This window comes from Chiloscyllium punctatum, chromosome 36 (genome assembly GCF_047496795.1).
Source record: "Chiloscyllium punctatum isolate Juve2018m chromosome 36, sChiPun1.3, whole genome shotgun sequence".
In the NCBI taxonomy this organism is placed as follows: Eukaryota; Metazoa; Chordata; class Chondrichthyes; order Orectolobiformes; family Hemiscylliidae; genus Chiloscyllium; species Chiloscyllium punctatum.
The window spans coordinates 63,676,909-63,701,434 of NC_092774.1; the positions used below are offsets into that span (position 1 = coordinate 63,676,909).

A 24,526-nucleotide genomic window follows, 5' to 3' on the forward strand; every position below is an offset into this window, starting at 1 on the left:
GAAAAGATCTGCCACCCTGGCAACCCATAATAGGCCCACAAAAGCAAAATTGGCCAAACTGTACCAAAACACCCAGAATGCCTTAGCAGGGACCAAGCAGGCTGACAAGTGAAACTAGACAACACTTGCAGACAAGGGAATACCTGTACACCTCAAGTACCCACTAACAATGACAGAATACCACAGCTATCCCAAAGCCCTGAGGGCAGCTTCACAACCCAGCAATACCAAAGCCACACAAAAGGACAGGTCAGACAGAGAGGCACCAGCAAGAGCATTGCTCCCAGGACAGGACAATGGAAGCACCTCACCATTTCAGAGGAGACATTAGCACATACGCAAACAGACACACACGCTCTCATGCACACACACAGGTCTATGGGGTGAATTTGCATTTGCAGATACATTCAATTTTGATCCAAAAGCACACAACCTGCAGGCAGTTGATACATGTAATATTTGTAAATTCCTACTTTGGAAATAGAACCAGTCTGATTCAAGATTGGGATACAGACTCAAACCTCACACATTTCATTGTTGTCTGAACTGAGATGAAACCTATTTATATAAAACCTTAAGTCATCTCGAGAATCTGACTTCAAAGGCTTTCTGGGATTTACACATTAATGAACTAAAACTTGCAACCTATTCTCAAAGACAAAAGACTTCACAACAATCTAGGTTTGTTGAATATATCTGATCAGTTGCACTATACTGTGATCTTTTGCTATAAATTCTGTCTTATGATCCTGCTCCACAGCTTCCTGATGAAGGAGCAGCGCTCCGAAAGCTAGTGGTTCCAAATAAACCACGATAACCTGATGTGTGATTTTTGAACTTGATCCAACCCAGTCCATCTCTGGCTCCTCCATATTATTTCGAGTGAAGGCAGCCCCCACCTCCCGGTGCTGCCAGGAAACTTTACAATGCTGAGGGAATGATGCAGGACCTGCACTCATGACAAATTTACAATTTCTAACGATACTAGCTACTCATTCACTGCTCCATCTGATACATGACATTGGAAACTTAGTGCAGGAAGCTGAAAGAAATGAGCAGCTTTAAAACAAAAACCTCTTGGAGCTCAAAGCTTTCAATGAAAGTCTGAGCCCAGCGGTAAGTTCAGGTAACCTTTATCAAGACCCAACTTTATTACAGCTTCAGATCCCCCCAGCAAAAAGGCGTAGAAAAAGTAGCTTTTTAAAAAAAAACAGCTCAAGGTCAAAGAGTACACAGTCCCCCCACCCCCAACTTTCTTTACTATTAATCAGCACCAAGTTATCCCTTTGGAATTGGATCCTTGGTACAGCCTTAACCCGTAGGAAGTATTGCCTCACTCAGAAATTTCAACCCAGACCCTGTATCCAAGTAAGTTTCTCCCTGTTCATTTCTGCAGGTGGGGGAGTCAACCACACTGCTGTGGGTCTGGAGTCACATGTAGGCCAGCCCGGGTAAAGGATGGGACGACTGAATGAACCCTTTCCCACACGGCAGTTTCCTTTCCTAAAAAGGACATGAGTGAATCAGATGGGGGTTCTCATGCCCCCGCCCCCAAAAATGGTTTCATTGTTAGATTCCGAACTCCAGACTTCTGACCGAATTCCAATTCCGCCATCTGCCACGATGGGATTCAAACCCAGGGGTCCAGTCAATAATGGGACTCTGCCATTGCTCCTTCAATCCCCCTGTCATGGCATGTGAACTTGCTGGTGCCTCTGCAGGTGGGAAGAGCGGGTGAATCCCTTCCCACACTGAGAGCAGGTGAATGGCCACTCCCCAGTGTGGACCCGCTGGTGGGCCAGCAGGGTGGAGGCCTGTGTAAAGCCCTTCCCACACTCAGGGCAGCTGAAGGGTCTCTCCCCTGTGTGGACCCGCTGGTGCTTCAGTCTGTCGGACGAATTGCTGAAGGCTTTCCCGCACTCGGGGCAGGTGAAGGGCCTCTCCCTGGTGTGGACCCGCCGGTGGGTCAGCAAGGTGGAGGCGTGGGTAAAGCCCTTCCCACACTCGGGGCAGCTGAAGGGCTTCTCCCCCGTGTGGACCCGCTGGTGCTTTAGCCTGTCGGAGGAATTGCTGAAGGCTTTCCCGCACTTGGGGCAGCTGAAGGGCCTCTCCACCGTGTGGACCCGCTGGTGCCTCAGCCGGGCGGAGGAATTGCTAAATACCTTCCCACACTCAGGGCAGCTGAAGGGCCTCTCCCCAGTGTGTACCCGCTGATGCCTCAGCAGGGCTGAGGAATTGCTGAAGGCCTTCCCGCACTTGGTGCAAAGGAACGGCCTTTCTCCGGTGTGGACCTGCTGGTGGGTCAGCAGACTGGAGGCCTGGGTAAAGCCCTTCCCGCATTTGGGACAGCTGAAGGGTCTCTCCCCTGTGTGGACCTGTTGGTGCTTCAGCAGGTCAGAGGAATTGCTGAAGGCCTTACCGCACTCTGTGCAAGGGAACGGCCTCTCCCCGGTGTGAGTGCGCCGATGAGTCTCCAGGGCAGACGGGAAATGGAAACTTTTCCCACAGTCACCACACTTACATGGTTTCTCTACGGGGCAGGATCCCTCAGGTTTCTCCATGGCCAAAACTTCAGCTGCGCACAAACATGTGTAGAGCCCCTCCTTGCCTTGAATTCCTCTTTCCAGGTCATATAACTATTTCTGGCTCCACACTCAGTGCACTGCAACCATACGGTCTCTCATCCAGTCCCACTGATTCTGAAAACATATAGAAGCAGGAACCAAAAAGCTTTGCTCCTTCTCACAGAATCACAGTCGAAAATTGTTGTGTTCCCAATGGATTGAGTGACTGTCAGACATTGACATCAAAGTGAGGACTGCAGACACTGGACATTCAGTGTTGAAAAGTGCGGTGCTGGAAAAGCACAGCAGGTCAGGCAGCATCCGAAGAGCAGGAGAGTCGATGTTTCAAGCATAAGGCCTTCATCTGTTGATTTTGAAACTTCTGTCTTCAGATCTTCAAATACTCTTTAAAAAAATTACAAAAGTCATCACTGTCAGTCCAGGGTAGAAATTCAGAACAAGCAACTCTACTTTCTGCAGAACATTCTTTTCTTTTGTTATTCCACAAAATTGAAAGCATCATCCCACTCTCACTCTCCCTCTCACTCCCCCTTCTGTTCTCACTCCACTCTAATTCTCCTGAAGGTGCTGATTCAGGATCTTACAGGGGCAGAAAAGCAAAAATGTCAAGACTGACATCTCTCTGAATTTTGGATAGCTCCACCTGAAAGTTAGTTTCTTTCCCAACACTGGAATACTGCTGAGAGTGAGCAGATCTGATTTTGGGAAGCAAAAACCGTCAATTCAGGGTGAACCTGCAATGCAGCTTCTTGACGAACAATGAGACATGAAATGGTTAACGTCCCCAGGAAGGGGGAGAAAACGAGACATCAAGGTATTGACACCGACACCAGAGAGAAAGTGAACATGCCGACCAGATATCCAGAATCAATCTAGGCCTATTTGCCAGCACTTGGCCTATACTCCTATAACCCCTTCCTATTCATATACCCATCCAGATGCCTTTTAAATGTTGTGATTGTACCAGCCCCCACCACTTCCTCTAGCAGCTTGTTCCTTACACACACTGCCCTCTGAATGAAAAAGTTGCCCCTTATGTCCCTTTTAAACCTTCCCTTCCCCACCCCACCCTTAACCTATTACCCTTACATTCTGGAGTATCCCATCTCAAGGAAAAGACCTTGACTATTTACCCTATCCATGCCTCTCATGATTTTATCAACTTCAGCCTCCAGCGCACAAGGGGGAAACAGCCCCAGTCTGCTTGGCCTCTCCCTATCACTCAAACCCTCCAACCCTGGCAACATCCTTGTAAATTCTTTCTGAACCCTTTCAAGTTTCACAACATCCTTCTGATAGGACTGAGGCCAGAAGTGGCTATGGTTCTGCTGAACAATGGCAATTTAATTCCAAAATATTAATTTCTTCGTGAGAAGGGAATAATTGGCATTGTAGCTGTAAGAGGTCTCTTGCAGAAGAGTGAAGAACCAAGTGAGAGAACTTTCCATTAAAATGGAGAGGAACAGAGGTGATTCTGAGACTGGGGAATTATATCTAAAGCAAGGAAATTACAATGGCAGAGGCACAAACAGGCCACAATAAATGAGGTAACACGATTGAAAGAAATAACAAACATTGAAAGAGCACCTGGAGGAACTGCAACAGTTGTCCATTCCTGTCTGAAAAAATAAAACACAGAAGGTGGCACAGCCACGGTAACAAGGGACATGATGGATAGGACGAGATCCAAAGGAGTGGCGTACAAATTGGCTAAAAATAAAGTACCAGATCTGAAGACTGCGAGCAGTTCAGGTTTCAACAAAAGGATTGATCAAAAGGGGACAATGGGTATGTGAAGATAAAAAAAGATTAGAGAAAACGATAACAACTAGAACAGGCAAAGTTCTCATGTGGAACAAAGTGATGGCAGACCAATTAACTACATATGTTACTTCTATCATCACAAAGGAGGACACAGGTAACATCCCCAAAATGTTGGGGAACACATGGTCCACTGAGAGCAGAAATGAAGGAAATGAGTAGTTGTGGGGAAATGGTGTTGGGGCAATTGATGGGATTAAAAGTTTACAAATCCCGGTGCTGGTAACCCACACCACAAACTATGGTCCGAGGTCATGCAATTGGCAAATCTTGGGCTGATCTTAGCAGAACTATTTAATGGTAAGGTCCTACGGAGTGTTGCTGAACAAAGTGACCTTGGAGTGCAGGTTCATAGCTCCTTGAAAGTAGAGTTGCAGATAGATAGGATAGTAAAGAAGGTGTTTGGTATGCTTTCCTTTATCGGTCAGAGTACTGAGTACAGGAGTTGGGAGGTACTGTTTGCGGCTGTACATGACATTGGTTCGGTCACTTTTGGAATATTGCATGCAATTCTGGTCTCCTTCCTATCAGAAGGATGTATGAACCTTGAAAGGGTTCAGAAAAGATTTACAAGGATGATGCCAGGGTTGAGGGATTTGAGCTATAGGGAGAAGTTAACAGTCTGGCGGTTTTCCGTGGAGAGTCGAACACTAAGGGGTGACTTTATAAAGGTTTATAAAATGATGAGGTGCACGGATAGAATAAATAGACAAAGTCTTCTCTCTGGGGTGGGGGAGTCGATAACTACAGAACATAGGTTTAGGATGAGAGGGAAAAGATTTAAAGGAGAACGAAGGGGCAACTTTTTTATGCAGAGAGTGGTAAGTGTATGGAATGAGCTGCCGGAGGAAGTGGAGGAGGCGAGTGTAATTCCAACATTTAAAAGGCATCTGGATGGGTATATGAATAGGAAGGGTTCGGAGGGATATGGGACGGTGCTGGCTCAAGTTAACCCTCCTCCTGTATTGAATTTCAAATCTATCTTCATCATGTCTTTCCTCCACTCCTGGCGTTCTCTTTTCTCCTGTCTACAAACTGAAAATAACATCAACACATCAATGCTCTCCTGGTCACTGCGATCTTGGAAGGACCCAGCGCCACAAATGATCAGATTCATTCACCTCAAATTCACAGTCCGCCTTCGTGTCATTCTAGATCTCTCTCTCTCTCCCTCCCACTCCCTTTTCCTGTCTGAAGGACACACAAACCAAGCTCAGGGACAGGTCTCTGAGTGAAATGAGGAAATTCTAGTTGAATGACACCAACTGTCATTTCTCTCCCGGAAATGACGGCTTATGGTGCCCTCACCAAGATGGCCGCCCGCGCTCCCTGCCCCAAGTCAACATGTGCCTTATCCTTACAATGATGGCGCCCTGTTGCCCGGGCAACACGAGAGCTCCTTCGCCAGTGAAGTGGGCCTGGGGAGGTTTTATTCACGGCCTCAGGCCTCCCCCGAGGAGTTTATAAACTCCCCAGTCTCCCTCCTCCCGCGGTTTCCAATCCTACCCTTTCTCACTGTCTCACCCTATTCTGAAGAAGGATCACTGGACCCGAAACACCTCCTCGATTTCTCTCGACAGACGCTGCCGGATCTGCTCAGCTTTTCCAGCGATTTCTGTTCTTGTTCCTTCAGCCGCCGGCGCCATTTCGCTCACACTCACCGCACGCATGCGCACTGCCAGGGCCCCATAGAGAGGTTTCTCGATCGCATGGGATCGTGGGAATTGAAGGCGCCATTAATGTCATGAAATCCAGTATCCCATATGCCTTCTTAATTGTCCTGTTCATGTGTTAATGAAGTACACGTCAGGGGCAAATCTTTCAGCGATTTTAGATTTATGCATTGAGTGGAACACTACAGGTGTTTAACTCTAAACTCTAGTTCCAATTCAGTGTCAGTATAATCGCTCTTTATCTGTTCTCAAATAAGCACCGAATCAATGCTCTCCATCTGACCCTTCTTAACGTTGATTTTCTTTATTTTGCAGATTCCAACCCGCTGTTTCAATAATTTATTAAAATCTACTTCTGGTACATGGGCATTGCTGGCTGGCCAGCATTTGCTTCCCCTTGAGAATGTGATGGTGAGCTGCCTTCTTAAACCTTTGCAGTCCACATCCTGTACGGTGACCCACAATGTCTTGAGGGAAGGAATTCCAGGATTTGGACCAGTGACACTGAAGGAAGAGTAATACATTTCCAAGTCAAGATGGTGAGTGGCTTGGAGGGGTACTTGCAAGAGGTTGTGTTCCCATGTATCTGTTTTCCTGGTCCTTCTAGATGGAAGTGGTTGTTAGTTTGAAAGGCAATTTGTAAGGTGCTTTGGTAAACTTTTGCAGTGCGTCTTGTAGATACTGCACACTACTGCTTCTGAACAGTGGAATATGGTACCACTCAAGCAGGCAACATTGACCTGGATGGTATGAAGCGTTTCAAATACAGTTGAAGCTGCAACCCCATCCAAGCTAGTGGGGAGTATTCCATTACACTGCTGACTTGTGGCTTGTCGAAGTTGGAACACGTTTTGGAGTGTCAGGAGGTGAGTTACTCACTGCAGTATTTCTGGTCTCTGACCTGTTCTTGTAGCCACTGTGTATATATGGTTCATCTAGTTGAGTTTCTGATCAATGGTAAACCCCAAGGATGTTGATCGTGGGGCATTTAGTGACAGTAACATTGTTGATATCACAGGTCAGTGGTCAGATTATCTCTTTTGAGGATGAGTCATTGTGTGACATTTGCGTGGCATTCATGTTACTTGCCACTCATCAGCCCATTGTATATGGTTAAGATCTTGTAGCATTTCAAACTGAACTGCTTCAGTTTATGAGGAGTTGTTTATAGTGCTGAACATCTGCAATTATTGCAACATCTACACTTCTGAACTTATGATGGAGGAAGGTCATTGATGAAGATGGTTTGGCCTATGAACTCCTGCAGAGATGTCCTGAAGCCGAGATGACTGACCTCCACAAACCATAGCCATCTTTCCATGTGCTAGATATGACTTAACAATTAAGACATACAAAACTAATTGAAGGAATAGGTATGAGACAACCCTCTTCAGGGTGTCTCCAGTGCAGGTTTTTCTGTTCTCGAAACAATCTGATAAATGTTGACATTCATCAGCCTTTTGATCTTGGCAGTTTCCTTTCTCTCCAACATTTGTTTCACATTAGCAAGTTGAATTCTTCTGCATTTTTCAGGAAAATGTTTTACAGAAGGTAATATTCTTAATATCTGTGTAATGTTCCCTGGGAAAACTGTCTATAGTCCACCAGTTGGAGGAAATTTCTCTGAAAAGATTTGTCAAATGCCCTGCTTCCACAAGACCCAGTGTTCCCAAAGTTGAAGTACTTTTAACAGCCCTTTTATATTTTCCAGAATTCCCATGATAGGAGACATGTGCCACTTATACCCACCACAAATCTCCTGAAACTGGGTGCACTACAAAAGTCCAGCAGGAAGATTATCAGTAAAAAGGTCTGGTTTCAATCATAGAGTTATACATATCTAGAGACATACTGCATGGAAACAGATCCTTTGGTTGAACTCATCCATGCTGACCAGATGTCCCAAGCTGACCCAGCCCCAAGTTCCAGCCATTGGCCCATATCCCCCCCACCACTTCCCTGGCAGCTTGTTACACATGCACACACACACACACACACACACACACACACACACACACACACACACACACACACACACACACACACACACACACACACACACACACACACACCACCCTCTGCATAACAAGATTGTCCTTGAGGTCACTTATTCCCTTCTTGCTACCCACAGCACCTCCTTTCCGTTTACCCCCCCCCCCCAGCACCCCCTGTCCATCCACAGCTCCTCCTGTCCATTTCCACCCTGCCACCCACAGTGCCCCATGTGCATTTCCCTCTCCCCGCCCTCTGACCCCATCTATCCTCCCTCTCTCCCCTCACCCTCCGCTCTCCATCTCTCTGTTCCCTGTCTATTCTCTCTCTCCAACTCTCTGCTGCCCATTCTTCCACTGCCCCCACCCTCTCCTTGCCACTCATTCTCTCTCTCCACCCATCCTCTGCCCCCGTCCATTCTCTGTCTCTCCTTACATTCTGCACCCAACCATTCTCTCTCCTGCCCCCCCCCCCAACACTCTACCCCCACATTCTCCCTCTCAGACCCTTCCCCCCATTCTCTGGGTCCCCCACGCTCTGCCCTGCAGGCCTTTCTCTCCCCCCCCAAGTCCTTCTCCTCTCCCTCACCCTCTGCTCCCCCGTCCATTCTCTCTCTCTCTTCTCCACAGCTCCACCGAGCTCCCATCCATTCTCTCTATTCTCCCAGCCCCCGTACATTCTCTTTCTGTTCTCCCCAGCCCCACCCTCTAGCCCCCATCAATGAGAGGAAGGAATCTGGTTGATGGCAGGGAGGAGGAGGAGCTAGAAAGATAGGGAGCTTATTTGAAATTGAGTTCCCCAATGTTGAGTCCTCCCAACTCTACGCAGCCTGGGCGGAAGATGAGATGTTGTTCCTCCAATTTGCAGTTTGATTCATTGTGGTAAGGGAGGCGGCCAAAGCTGGTTATGTCAGAAAGGGAGTGGGAAGGGGAATTAAAATGGCTGGTGACTGGGAGGTCCGGTCGGCCTCTGCGGGCCCAGGCACGATGCTGTTCTCCAAGTCTCCCAGATGTAGAGAAATCCACAATTGGCAAACACATGGCAAATGCAGTACCACAATGTAAAATTATAGCCTCTGCTGTGAAAAAAAAAAGCAGAAAGGAGGTGTATTGTTTCTATGGTGATGTATTGGGATGTGGAGAAAGTGAGGACTGCAGATGCTGGAGATCAGAGTCGAAAAGTGTGGCACTGGAAAAGCACAGCAGGACAGGCAGCATTCAAGGAGTAGGAGAGTTGACGTTTTGGGCATGAGCCCTTCACCAGGAATGATGTGTGAATGTAATTGAAACCAGTCAATACCAGTTGTCAGACAGGGGCAGCAAGCAATCAGCAAGGCAAGTGGTATTTTAACAAAAGGAACTGAGTTCAGAAGTGGGATGTCTTCCTGCAGTTTGGGGGTCATTGAATGTGTTCAAGGCTGAGTTTGTCTGATTTTTGAACAACAAATAAGTGGATGTTTATGGGGGAAGGCAAGGAAATGGTTTTAGAACAGTTTCAGTCCAACTAGTCCATGCTGACTACGTTTTCAAACTAAATTAGTCCCAGCTACCTGTGTTTGGCCCATATCCCTCCAAACATTTCCTATACATGTACTTGTCCAAATTTCTTTGAAACGTTGTTACGGTACCTGCATCCTTTCTCTGGACATTTATTCCACACACAAACCACGCTCTGTGTTTTTTTAAAACAAACTGGTGCCCCTCATGTCTTTTTAAAATCTTTCTCCACTCACTGTCAAACTTTGCTCCCTAATCTTGAAACTACGCGAGAGAAAGAGGACCCGCCGTTCACCTCATCTATATCCTTCATGATTTTATAAACCTCTATAAGGTCACCTCGCAACCTACTGTGTTCCAGTGAAAAATTCCCAGCCTATCCACTTCGATGTAGTTAGATTCATATCCAGTTATGATCTGTTCAATGCTTATGCAGGCTCAAAAAACCAAATGGCCGACTTCTGTTCCCAGTTCTCACTCTGTGTCCAGGACAGCAAGAGACGATAAAACATAGAAGCAGAGAGTAGGCCATTCAGCCCATTAAGTCTGCTCATACCATTCAATTGTGGCTCATAGGTTTCTCAATCCCATTCTCTTGCTTTCTCCCCATAACCCTCGATCCGCTTGGTACTCAAGAACATATGTCTCAGTCTTAAATATACTCAGTGACCTAGCCTCTGCAACCTTCTGTGGCAATGAATTCCATAGATTCACCACTATCTGGCTGAAGGATTTTATGTTCATCTATGTTCTAAAAGGCCTTCTCTTTACTCTGAGGCTGTGCCCTCGGGTCTGAGTCTCCCATACCAACGGAAACATCTTCCCAACATCCACTGTATCCAGGCCATTCAGTATTCTCTGTGTTTCAATTAGATCTCTCCTGAGTGTGGGCCTGTTAGTCAGCATGAAGCAGATCCTTCAGGATGAGGTACAGCAGGGATGAGGTTCGGCAAATGGAAAGAGAGTATGTGGGATGGAGATTTTCAGCTTCGAGGGAATAAGAGAGGAAATAGATTTCATTATAAATTAGATTTGTTCAGGTGGGCCAATGGGCCGAGGAGTGGCAGATGGAGTTTAATTTAGAGAAATGAGAGGTACTGCATTTTGCAGCTGTATAAGACATTGTTTAGGCCACTTTTGGAATACTGTGTTCAGTTCTGGTCTCCCTGCTATAGCAAAGAGGTTGTGAAACTTTGGAAGTGGTTGGAGAAGATATACAAGGCTGTTGCCATGCTTGTGACCTATAGTGAGATGCTGAAGAGGCCAGGGATATTTTCCCTGGAGAATTGGAGGCTATGGGGTGATCTTATAGATGTTTATGAGGGGCATGGATAGGGTAAATACCCAAGCACCTTTCCCCAGGGTAGGGGAGTCCAAATCTAGAGGGCATATGTTTGAGGTGAGAGGAGAATGTTTTAAAAGGGATGTGACTGGCAAGGTTTCGTGCAGAGGATGGTGCATGTGTGTAACAAACTACCAGATAATGACAACATTTAAAAGGCGTCTGGATAGGTACATGAATAGGAAGGATTTAGAGGGATATGGGCCAAATGCGACTAGGTTAATTTCGAATATTTGGTTGGCATGACAAGCTGGGCCGAAGGGTCTGTTTCCATGCTTTATAACTCTAATCAGCTCTGCTGAAAGCAGTAGAGTCAGAGCACTTTCAGAGCAGCTTTCAAAGATGTTTTGCCCATACTGGGAGCAATAGACAATAGGTGCAGGAGTACGCCATTCTGCCCCTCGAGCCTGCACCACCTTTCAATATGATCATGGCTGATCATCCTTAATCAGTATACTGTTCCTGCCTTAGCTCCATAAACCTTGATTCCACTATCCTTGAGAGCTCTATCCAACTCTTTCTTAAATGAATCCAGAGACTGGGCCTCCACTGCCCTCTGGGGCAGAGCATTCCACACAGCCACCACTCTCTGGGTGAAGAAGTTTCTCCTCATCTCTGTCCTAAATGGTCTACCCCGTATTTGTAAGCTGTGTCCTCTGGTTCGGCACTCACCCATCAGCGGAAACATGTTTCCTGCCTCCAGAGTGTCCAATCCTTTAATAATCTTTTATATCTCAATCAGATCCCTTCTAAACTCAAGGGTATACAAGCCCAGTCGCTCCAATATCTCAGTGTAAGGTAGTTCCGCCATTCAAGGAATTGACCTCATGAACCTACGCTGCACTCCCTCAATAGCCAGAATGTTTTTCCTCAAATTTGGAGACCAGAACTGCACACAATACTCCAGGTATGGTCTCACCAGGGCCCTGTACAGCTGCAGAAGCACCTCTTTGCTTCTATATTCAATCCCTCTTGTTATGAAGGCCAGCATGCTATTAGCCTTCTTCACTACCTGCTGTACCTGCATGCTTGCCTTCATTGACTGGTGTGCAAGAACACCCAGATCTCTTTGTTCTGCTCCTTTACCTAAATTGATTCCATTTAGGTAGTAATCTGCCTTCCTGTTCTTGCCACCAAAGTGGATAACCATACATTTATCCACATTAAACTGCATCTGCCATGCATCTGACCACTCACCTGACCTGTTCAGGTCACCCTGTAATCTCCTAACATCCTCCTCACAATTCACCCTGCCACCCAGCTTTGTATGATCAGCAAATTTCCTCATGTTATTATTAATACCATCTTCTATATCCTTAATATATCTTGTAAAGCTGCGGTCCCAGCACTGATCCCTGCGGTACCCCACTATTCACTGCCTGCCATTCTGAAATGGAGCCATTTATCACTACTCTTTGTTTCCTGTCAGCCAACCAACTAACTTTCAATCCAAGTTAGTACTTTTCCCCCAATAGCATGTGCCCTAATTTTGCTCACTAACCTCCTATGTGGGACTTTATCAAAAGCTTTCTGAAAGTCCAGGTATACTACATCTACTGGATCTCCCTTGTCCATCTTCAGAGTTACATCCTCAAAAAATTCCAGAAGATTAGTCAAGCATGACTTCCCCTTCATAAATCCATGCTGACTCTGACCTATTCTGTTACTACTATCCAGATGTGTTGTAATTTCATCCCCAGTAATAGACTCCAGCATCTTTCCCACCACTGAGGTCAGACTAACTGCTCTATAATTTCCTGTTTTCTCTCTCCCACCTTTCTTAAAAAGTGGTACAACATTAGCCACCCTCCAATCCACAGGAACGGATCCCGAATCTATCGAAATCTGGAATATAATCACCAACGCATCCACTATTTCTGGAGCCACCTTCTTTAGTACCCTGGGATGTAGACCATCAGGCCCAGGGGACTTATCAACCTTCAGACCTAACAGTCTCTCCAACACTAATTCCTGGCAAATATAAATTCCCTTAAGTTCAGATCCTTCAGCCACTGTTACTTCAGAGAGATTGCTTGTGTCTTCCCCAGTGAACATAGATCTGAAGTACCAAATCAATTCTTCCGCCATTTCTTTGTTCCCCGTAATATATTCCCCAGTTTCTGTCTTCAAGGGCCCAATATTAGTCTTAACCATTTTTTCCCTTTCAAATACCTAAAAAGGTATTTACTATCCTCCTTTATATTTTTGGCCAGTTTACCTTCGTACCTCATTTTTTCTCTGTGTATTTCCTTCTTAGTAATCCTCTGTTGTACTTTAAAAGCTTCCCAGTCCTCCATTTTCCCACTTATCTTTGCTATGTTATACTTTTTCTCGTTTAACTTTATATGTTTCTTAACTTCCCTCATCAGCCACGGCCACCGATGCCTCCTCCTAGGATCTTTCTTCCTTATTGGAATGAACTGATCCTGCATCTTCTGCATTATATGCAGAAATATCTGCCATTGTTCCTCCACTGTCATCCCTGCCAAGGTATTGCACTATTGAACTTTGGCCAGCTCCTCCCTCATAGCTCCATGGTTCCCTTTATTCAACAGAAATATTGTCACTTCCGATTGTACCCTCTCCCTCTCAAATTGCAGATTGAAGCTTATTGTATTATGGTCACGACTTCGCAATGGCTCCTTCACTTCGAGGTACCTGATCAATTCTGGTTCGTTGCACAGAACAAGTTACAATGAAATCTTTAATTTGTGGGACAGCAACTGAGTGAATGAGGACATCCAGAATTTTAGTGGAAAGTCGAATCCATTGCACTGTGGGGATGAAATGATTTAAGGTTTACCGGCAGTAAGTATAGTGTGCTGAGTGGGGAGCTGAGTGAAGGGTTAGGTGGGTCCTTGTTTTAAACTGCTCATTTCTTTCAGCCTCCAACATTGTATTTCCACTGCTGTACATTAGAAGGAGTGAATCAGTCACTGCTTTCATTAGAAACCTTACGGTTTTCAGTACCGCAGGTATTACATTGTTTCCTGAGCATTTTAAAGTTTACTGACAGCAACGGGGTTTGGGCCGTATTCACTGGAAACTATTAAGCAGACAGATAGCACACATACGAGAGGGCAGAGTGGGACTTGTCTTTTGATTTGGTGGAAGGTGGGAGGTTCTGCGCGCTGTGATCCGGGGCAAACACGACTGCAATAAATCATTGAATCTCTACAGTGTGGAAGTCGGCCATTCAACCCCTCTGAAGAGCATGGCATCCAGACGCACGCCCACCAGCTCCCTGCATTGTCTGTAGTTTCTGCTGGTGGATGAAACTCGGCCATAAAATTAGGGGGAGTAGATTTAAGGTAGAGATGAGGAGGAGGTGTTTTTCCCGGAGAGTAGTTAATCTGTGAAGGGTGAGGGTGGATTGGCCATGCTAAATTGCCCCACATGGTCCAGGGATGTGCAGATTAGGGTGGATTCGCCATGTTAAATGACTCATAGTGCCCAGGTATGTGCAGGTGAGGTCTATTCGGGGGGTAAATATCGGGCAAGAGAGGAAAGGGAATGGAAGTGGGTGGGTTACCCTTCGGAGGGTCGGTGTGGTCTCATTGGGCCGGGTGACCTGCTTCTACATTGTGCGGATTCTCTGAAGGGAACAGATTTTTGAAAACTGTGCAGAGCAGTGTGGCCTGTCAATCCGGAGCAGGCGCAGTGCAGAGCCGCCGTTCGCCCCGCCCCTTCGTCTCGTCACGCCCCGCCTCGTTGGCCGTCGCTCGACACTTGCTCCTCCCACTGTCCCGGCCGCACTCCGCCTCTCGCTCCACCCAGTCGCCCCGCCCCTGACCCCAATTGTCTCTCCGCCCTATCGCTCCGCCCCCTCCCCGCTATTCGCTCCTCCCCTTCCTGTCTCCCTTTCCCGCATCGACCCATCGATGACGTCACAACACGGAAGTGGCTCTGCTCGTTTCAGAGGAAAACCCTTTCGCTGGGCAACTCTTCAATCTAAGAGGGAGAAAATCTGTTCACTGGTAGCAACTGGAGTGAATCCAGGGAGGGAGCAGACTCTGCAAACTCAGGTATGTGCCTTAATTGCCTGGGTGAAAAAAGACGGAAGGATAAGGTGGGGCTGTATCTTAGAGGTAACCTTATAGACTTTTATAAAATCATAAGGAGCATGGATAGGGTAAATAGACATGGTCTTTTCCTTGGGGTGGGGGAGTCCAGAACTAGAGGGTGATTGGTTTAGGGTGAGGGCGGAGGGGGAGGGGGCGTGGAGATTTAAAAGAGACCTAAGGAGGCAACTTTTTCACAAGGTTTGGGCGGGTGTGAATGTGTGTACGGAATGACCTGCCAGAGAAAGTAGTGGAGGCTGGTACAATTACAGCATTTAAAAGGCATCTGGACGGGTGTATCAAAACGAACGGTTCAGAGGGCCAGGGAACACGTGCTGGCAAATGTGACTAGATTAATTTCGGATATCTGGTCAGCACAGAATCGTTTGACTGAAATGCCTGTGTCTGTTTCTGTGTGAAAATCTCTATGATTCTGGCTTTCCACTAACGTTTGCCACGTCTGTATGTTCAGTTTCTCTCTTTCTGGTGTCGGTGTTAATACCTTGAAGTCTCATTATGCTCTCCTTCCCGGGACATTAACCATTTCTTGAGGTTGTTCCTCAAGAAGCTGCATTGCAGGCTCATCCTGAATTGGCACACTTTATTTTGCTTTCCAAATCCGACCTGCTCTCTCTCAGCATTATGCCAATGACGTGAAAGATATTAACTTTCAGGTGGAGTTTCAGAGAGATAAGCCTTGACGTTTTTGCTTTTCTGCACCTGTAAAATCCTGAATCAGCACCTTCAGGCGAATGAGTTAAAGTGGAGTGAGAACAGAGGGGGAGAGAGAGAATGGGATGACGCTTTCAGTTTTGTGGAATAATAAAAGAAAAGAATGTTCTGCAGAAAGCAGAACTGACAGTGATGGCTTTATATTCTCTTTTTACAGCATTTGAAGATCTGAAGACAGAAGTTTCAAAATTAACTGTAATGTCAACTCTCCTGCTCCTCGGATGCTGCCTGATCTGCCGTGCTTTTCCAGTGCCATACTTTTTGACAGTGACTCTCCAGAGTCAGCAGTCCACACTTTGGTGTCAATGTCTGACGGTCACTCAATCCATCAGGACCACAATGAGTTTTGACTGTGATTCTGTGAGAAGGAGCAAAGCTTTTTGGTTCCTGTTTGAGTACATTTCCTGTATCAGTGGGACTGGATGAGAGACCTACTGTTGCAGTGCACTGAGTGTGGAGCGTGTAACAGCTATACGGCCTGGAAAGAGGAAATCACGGTGCGAAGGGGCTCCACACGCGTTTGTGTGTGGCTGACGCTTCGGCCATGGAGAAATCTGAGGAATCCCGCCCTCTGAAGAAACCATGGAAGTGTGGTGACTGCGGGAAAGGCTTCTGTGTCCCATCTGCCCTGGAGACTCATCGGCGCAGTCACATCAGAGAGAGGCCCTTCAGCTGCCCTGAGTGTGGGAGGGGCTTTACCCAGGCATCTGCCCTGCGGACTCACCAGTGGGTCCACACAGGGGAGAGGCTATTTCCGTGTCCCGAGTGCTGGAAGGTCTTCAGCAATTCCTTCAACCTCCAGACCCACAAGCGACTCCACACTGGTGAGAGGCTGTTTTCTTGCTCCGAGTGCAAGAAGGCATTCAGACATTCCTCTGACCTGCTGACCCACTGGCGGGTCCACGCGGGGGAGAGGCCCTACAGCTGCCCCGAGTGTGGGAAGCCCTTCAGCAATTCCTCCCACCTGCTGACTCACCAGCGGGTCCACACAGGGGAGAGGCCGTTCACCTGCCCCACGTGCGGGAAGGGATTTAGTCAGGTGAGCAACTTGTGGAAGCACCAGCGTCCCCACACTGGGGAGAAGCCCTTCAGCTGCCCCGAGTGCAGGAAGGCCTTCAGCAATTCCACCACTCTGCTGACCCACCGGCAGATCCATATGGGGGAGAGGCCATTCCCCTGCACAGAGTGCGGGAAGGCCTTCAGCAATTCCTCCATTCTGCTGAGACACCAGAGGGTTCACATAGGGGAGTGGCCCTTCAGCTGCCCTGAGTGCAGGAAGGGGTTCAGCGATTCCTCCAATCTCCAGACCCACCAACGGATCCACACTGGGGAGAAGCCCTTCGGCTGCACAGAGTGTGGGAAGGCCCTCACCCGCTCCTCCCACCTGCGGAGGCACCAACGAGTTCACGTGCCATCACAGGGTGATTGAAGGAGCAACAACTGAATGCCATTAGGGACTGGACTATCAACCCAGTTCCGGTGACTCCTGAGTTTGAATCCAGCCGTGGCAGATCACGGAATTGGAATTCTGTCAGAAATCTGGAGTTCAGAATCTGATGATGAAACCGTTTTTAGGGTGGGGGTCCTATCTGATTCACGCATGCTCTTTTTCGGGAAGGAAACTGCCATTGTGGGAAAGGATTCATTCAGTCACCCAGCTGCATCCTTTACCTGGTCTAGCCTACACGTGACTCCAGACCCACAGCTGTGTGGTTAACACTATACTGCCCAGCACCTCCCCTCTTTCCCCCCCCCCCCCCCCCCCCCCCGACTCAGCCCCTGGCAGATGAGCAGGGAGAAACTTACTAGGAGACAGGATATGGGTTGAAATTGCTGAGTGAGGCAATACCTCCTCCAGGTTACGGCTGTACCAAGGATCCAATTACAAAGGGACAACTCGGTGATGACCAATAGTAAAGAAAGTGAGGTGGGATGGTGGGGGGCGGGGGGTGGTTGAGGGGTGAGGGGGGGGGGGGGGTGAGGAGTATGTGTGCTTTGACCTTGAGCTGTTTAAAAAGCAGCTACTTTTTCTACACCTTTTTGCTGGTGGATCTGAAGCTTTAACAAAGTTGGGTCACAATAAAGATTACCTGAACTTACCGCGGGCTCAGACTCTCATTCAAAGTTTTGAGCTCCAAGAGGTTTTTTGTTTTGAAGCTGTTCGTTTCTTTCAGCCTCCTGCACTAAGTTTGCAATGTTGTGTATCACATGGAGCAGTGAATGGGTAGCTAGTATCCTTAGAAATTATAAATTTTTCCGGAGTGCAGGTACTGTGTTGTTTCATTGGCATTGTAAAGTTTACTGGGAGGTATGGGCTGTGTTCACTAGAAACCATTGGGGTGGATAAAGTTAAAAATCACACAAGACCAGGTTATAGTCCAACAGGTTTATTCGGAAGCACTGGCTTTCGGAGCGCTGCTCCTTCCACAGGTAGCTGTGGAGCAGGATCATAAGACATAGATCTTATAGCAAAGGTCACAGTGTCATGCAACTGATATCTTTTAGAATGGGTTGCAGGTTTTGGTTCATTAATATGTTACTCCAAGAACACATCTAAGTCATGTTCTTGAGATGACTTATGGTTTTATATTTTTAAAAAAAGTGACATCTCAGCTCACACAATACATTAAAGTTGTGAGTTTCGAGTCTGTCAGTATCCCAATCTTGAATCAGACTAGTTCTCTTTTTAACTGTACACTGTAAGTAATCTAATCTAATCTAATCTAAAGTCGGAATATATAAAATATTACATGCATTGACTGACTGTAGATTGTGTGCTTTGTGAGCAAAATTGAAAGTATCGGCAAATATAATTCTGCAATAAAAATTCACTCCATAGAGTTGTGTGTGTGTGCATGAGAGTTTGTATGTGAGAGTGCATGCTTGGTTGAGTGTGATGGAGTATAAGTCTGTGAGTGTGTGAGAGTGTTAGGGTGTGCGTATATGAGAGAGGTATGAATAAAAGCAAGGGGTTGCATTTTGCTAAAACGAGGAAGGACAGGGCTTGTATATTTAAAACAGAGATGTAAGAGGGTTCAGATACATAGTGATGCAACCTGCAAAGAACTGGTAGACTGGATGGTTAAGAAGGCATTTAGCACCATTGCCACCCAGACCCACTCCCTTACTTCATATTTCTCATAGCTAATCCCCCCTACCTTGCATATCCTGAACAATAAGGGTAATTTAGCATGGCCAATCCAGCCTAACCTACGCCCTAATCTAAAAACTACCTTCTCAAGGATGTAATTTAAATGCACAACATTTCTAAGAAAAATGTCTGTCTGACTCAACACTGGGACCCAGACAGAATTCACACCTATTGTTAGAAAAGCTCTGCATTTGAATGACTTTCTTGAGAAGGTAATTAAAAACCAGTTCTGGAATTAACATGCTAAAAAGAGCAGAAACCCATTCTAAAAGATGAATGATTTAATCTAAAATTGTTTAACATATGACATCTCCATTACACTGGACTCCTTTGGCTATAAATTCCATGAACATGATTTCATTCTCCACAACCAACCTGATAAAAGAGCGGTGCTCCAAACGTTAGTGTTTCCAAATAAATCTGTTGGTTTATAACCTGGTGTTGTGAAATTTTTAACTTTGTCCATGGGAAACACGTGTTGTGGGACTGGTAACAGTTATTTTGTGATCTGTTCCACTTGAAATTTCTCCTCGATGCAGACAGGGGTGAGCAGTCTGTTTTTGTGCTTTTGTGAGAGATCAGGCTAGCAGCTTTTAAATCCTTATGTTCAGCAGCATAAGAAAACTGTAGGTCAGTAATCGTATTTCGAGAGTGGTACTTCCAGCTCTGGTAGTCCTGATGAGTCACCAGAGAGGGAGGGAGAGAAGATGTCACATCTAAAAAGCAAACTGAAAAGTTTTTGTTTGTTCCGTCAGTTGAGTTGGTTCTGCACTCGGATGAGACTGGATACTGATTTTAATGGATCAGAATTGAACACTACAATGGAACACCTTAAATTTCAAGAACGTTGAAAGGGCAAATCAAACTGTAACCTTGAAGAGATATGCTTCCATTTCTAACCTTGGGTGATCCAAATGAGACATTTTTACTGATCACTCCGTTTCAGAGTGCTGCTCTTTCATCAGGTGGTCATTGACAATAAGATCATGATCACAGAATTTATAGCCAAAGGAGTCCACGGTCATGGAGATGTCCTTCACTAAACAATTTTAGATTAACACTTTCATATTTCAGAATGGGCTTCTGTTCTTTGGTACATTAATCCCAGAACTTGTTTTAAATTACCTTCAACAATGTTATTTAAATGCAGAGCTTTTCGAACAACAATGTCAGTCTGACTCGATATTGGGACAGACAGACTTCACACCCATTGTTAGAAAAGCTCTACATTTAAATTACTTTCTGAAATGGCTGATCTTTAACATTGAGAATAGTTACATTGATACTTTCAGACTTTAACAATGTTTCTGAATATATGTTCACTTTTTGAAAAGAACTGCTGAAATCTTTCTGAAACTTGCATCGAAACGTGCGCAGTTAGGCCACAGCCCAAGACAGGCTGTAAAGGATGAATTGCCTAATCCTAGTTTTGTGAAATTGATTCTGACTATGTTGAAATAGAGTCATAGAGTTGTAGAGCACAGAAGCAAACCCTTCAGTCCAGACAACCAAATATCCTAAATTAATCTAGTGACCCATTTGCCAACATTTGGTCCATATCCCTCTGATTCTTTTCTATTCGTGTTTCCAACCAGATGCATTTTTTTCTTCTTCAGCTAACTGAAGTGGAGAAGCCTGAAATCTTTAAAGGATTGCCTGAAAAAAACTTTTATGCAAGATTTGGCTCAGTGGTGTATTTTCTAAAGCTTTGCTATTGTAGTTGTCAATTTGTTAAAAACTTTCAGTTGTTGTTGTCCAAGGCAGAGTAAATATTCATTTAAGATATAATTGAGATATATACATTCTTTACAATGTTTGTCCATCATTTTGTACATTGAGCATAATCTTTTTGTGATTCAACAGATATGATTTGAAGTGAATTCTGCAAGATACTTTTGTATTTTATCTAACTTTGCTTTGTGTTAAAGATTTCCTTTGTGACATTTTAATTAAAATATCTCAATGTATAATAATGAAACAGCTAATTTATTCTGAAATTATTTCAATTGGTTGGTCGATTGCCAAATAATAGCTGCTTAACTGTTGTAAATATTGATACCCAGGAAAGCTATTTTGTTTAATATATTTCCTTTGTAAAGATTTTATAAAATGATTGCAAATTTTATTTCATATGAAAATACAGTGTTTTATTAAATGGTTGAAAGTAACTTTGCAGTTAATTGTTCCATTTGGGATAAAACATAGATTATTTATCAAAATCATATTCACAATTTATGGTGAGTGTATTAACAAACAAATGTTGCCATTTGCCATTGAATTGCCTCAAACACAATTTGAAATTCTTGAATGAGTTGAATAAGGGGTACACTGTGAATATTTATTGTGCATTTGTAATGGCTCTTTTGTTGAATTATTTCCCTGTATCCGCATATATCTGGAATCATTTTCTTTTCAAGAATTTTGTATTAACGTTTGCCACTTACTGGTGCCACCCCCCCCCCCCCCCCCCCCACAAGATCATTCCAAATCGTAATAACTTGCTTACTTTCTTAAAAATTAAATCTTCCCCCGCGCCCCAACCCAAATCCCTTTTCTTATAAAGTGGCTGCACTATTTCAAACATGGTCATGCTTTCTAAATATTACCATGTCCTTTTAATTATGAGATTTCAATGTGTCTTTTTAAATATAAAAATGCCCCTTCAAATGTAGTTATGCCCTTTAAATGTGTTGTGTTCCTCTAAGCGCAATCTTGCCTCTCGAGAATGTATATTTACCCCTTTAGATATGACTGTCTCTTAAAGGGTCATTTCTACTTATAAATAGGGCAGCGTCTCTTCGAAATGTAGATTCATTTAGATATGACTGCGTCATTTTGCATATTAAGATATCCCTTTGAATGTGCCTACATCCCTTTGAAATGTAATCTTGTCCATTTCAATCTATTTGCTGAAATAGCCCGTTAAATGTCCATGTCCCTTTTAAAATGCAGATTCCCCGCTTCAGGGAGCAGCAGTTGTAGCGCGAGGTGGCTGTTACTTGGTGACGGTGAGGCTCCCCCGGCCCCGCCCATCCCCCTGAGCTGACGTCACGCGGGGGTGAAGGCGGTTGGGAGGAGAAGTCGCTCGAGCGGGGAAGGGGCGGCCCGGGGCAGACACCCGTCACTGGGCACCGCCGCCTTCCTGGTGCAGCTGCTGTGTCACGGCCACACCGCCCGGCTGTACAGCAGGCAGGAGCCGGTGACCATTCTGGAGGCGGATGTTCCTCAGTCATTGAAGGGGTAGGACCTGTTGAGAATGGTTAGTGAAGTGTGTGGTGTACTAAGCCTTATTAACATGGATATAGTTTGTAATTTATCAAAGTATACATTTTATTATTTAGAATGGTAGAGATGTACAGCACGGAAACAGACCCTTCGGGCCAACCCGTCCATGCCAACCAGATATCCTAAATTAATCCAGTCCCACTTGCCAGCACTTGGCTCATCTGCCTCTAAACCCTTCCTGTACGTAGACCCATCCAGAGACCTTTTAAGGGCTTTAACTGTAGCAGCCTCCACCACTTCCTCGGGCAGCTCATCCCATTCACGAACCACCCTCTGCATGGAAACGTTGCCCCTGAGATACCTTTTATATCTTTCTGCTCTCACCCTGAACCGAGGCCCTGTAGTGCAGACCTTCACTCCCTACACTAGGGAAAAGACATAAGAAAGTTCTACTTTTTTTTCTCCTATTGGCATTTGGACACTTCAAAATCTGTCAATAATACCAGCATCGCCACTGAGCATATTGCATACGTTCCTCTGTGTCAACAAGCATTGCGCATGTTCCTTGCTTTGGGTGTCACCCTTGTTCAGGACTGGGGGTGGGTGTTGGGAGAGCTGCAGAACAAGGGTGTGCTGGGAGCAGCGTGGTGAATTGGGGATAGGTGGAGACAGGTAGAGAGTACAAACTGGTCACTGGGAGGAAGGAATCTGGTTGGTGGCAGGGAGGGGTGGGGATGAGCCTGGGAAGGGATTTGAGGAGTGGGGAAGGAGGTTATTTGAAATTGGAGAACTCATTGTTGAGTCCTCCAGGCTGTAGGCTGCCCAGGTGGAAGATGTGGTGGTGTTCCTCCAATTTGTAGTTTGGTTTGTTGTGGCAATGGAGGCGGCCTAAGATGGTCATGTCAGAAAGGGAGTGGGAAGGGGAATTAAAATGGGTGTTGATTGGGAGGTCAGGTCGGCCTCTGCAGACCCAGCTGTGACTCTCGGCGAACCATTCCCCATGTTTACCCTCTGTCCCCCGAAGACTACAATTGGCAAACACATGGCAAATACAATACCCCAATGTGAAGTTAGAGCCTTTGCGGTGTTAAAAAAATGCAGAAAAGAGGTGCATTGTTTAAATGGTGATATATTGGGATATGGAGAAAGTGAGGACAGCAGATGCTGGAGATCAGAGTCGAAAAGTGTAGTGCTGGAAATGCTCAGTCAACATTCGACGAGCAGGAGAGTTGACGTTTCGGGCACGGGCCCTTCATCAGGATGACGTGTGGATGTACAAAGGGGCCTCAGCGTCCTTCCACAACAGTCAATGCCAGTTGTTAGGTGCAGCGAGCAATGCAAGTGGTATATTCGCAAGTGGAATTGAGTTCAGAAGTGGGGATGCCTGCATACAGTTAGGGAATTATTGAATATATTCAAGGTGGAGTTCATCTGATTTTTGAACTACAAAGAGGAGGATGTTTATGGGGGAAGGTGAGAAAATGGCTTTTAAGACCAGTACAGAACAGTTATAGAGTCATATAGCATAGAAACAGACCCTTCAGTCCAACTAATCCATGCTGACTATGTTCTCAAACTGAACTAGTCACACCTGCCTGTGTTTGGCCCATATCCCTCTGAACCTTTCCTATTCATGTACTTATCCAAATGTCTTTTAAATGTTGTTACTTTACCTGCATCCACTACTGTGTCGGGATGTTCATTCCACACACAAACCACTCTCTTTTTTAAAAAAATGCTGCCCCTCAAGTCTTTTTAAAATCTTTCTCCTCTCACCTTCAAAGTTTGCTCTCCATTCTTAAAATCCCCACATGTGGGGAATGACACCCACCATTCACCTCATCTACCCCCCTCATGATTTTATAAATCTCTAAGGTTACCTCTCAACCTCCTGTGCTGCAGTGAGAAAAGTCCCAGTCTATCCACCTAGATGTCGGTAGATTTAATATCCAGTTATGTAGGGGACTTTGGTGGAAACTGGGAATTCATTGCACTGTAGGGATGAAACCCTACACTATCCAGACATTTCTGCTGGTGGATGAGACTAGGCCACATAATTTGCAGGACTGGATTTTGGACAGAGATGAGGAGGAACTATTTTTCCTGGATAGTAGTCAATCTATGGAATTCTCTGCCCAAGGAAGCAGTAGAGACAGCCTCATTAAGTATATTGAAGACACAGTTGGTTAGGTTTTTACATGGTAGGTTAATTAAGAATAGTTGGATAATGCAGGGAGGAGGAGCTGAGATGATAGATAGTTTTACCATTATCTTAATGAATGGCGGATCAGGCTGGATGGGCCAAATGGCTTACTCCTGCTTGTATTACTATGAAACTATAACCCTGCCTTTCCCATGACTAACCCAGCTAACCTGCACATCCCTGGACATGATGGGCAATTTACCCTGGTCAATCCAAATCAAGACTGGTGAGCAATGTATTGATGT

The 24,526-nt window shown here is 45.5% G+C and overlaps 1 protein-coding gene across 3 annotated transcripts in view; it reads right to left on the reverse strand.

Annotated features, from left to right (window-relative positions):
• Positions 1 to 1,117: 1,117 nt before the first annotated feature.
• The window catches only part of LOC140460594 (uncharacterized), a 75,651-nt gene continuing 52,242 nt past the window's right edge, over positions 1,118 to 24,526 (reverse strand). The window contains exons 1-2 of one of the 3 annotated variants that reach the window (XM_072555208.1): positions 5,931 to 6,061; positions 1,118 to 2,969 (exon numbers count right to left, since the gene is read on the reverse strand). In XM_072555208.1, the coding sequence (XP_072411309.1) occupies positions 1,689 to 2,561 (873 nt within the window). In that variant the 5' untranslated portion in view covers positions 2,562 to 2,969; positions 5,931 to 6,061 and the 3' untranslated portion in view covers positions 1,118 to 1,688. Of the gene's footprint in view, positions 2,970 to 5,767; positions 5,781 to 5,930; positions 6,062 to 24,526 lie in introns of those variants that run through there. The other 2 variants (XM_072555209.1, XM_072555207.1) reach the window with 2 other exon arrangements.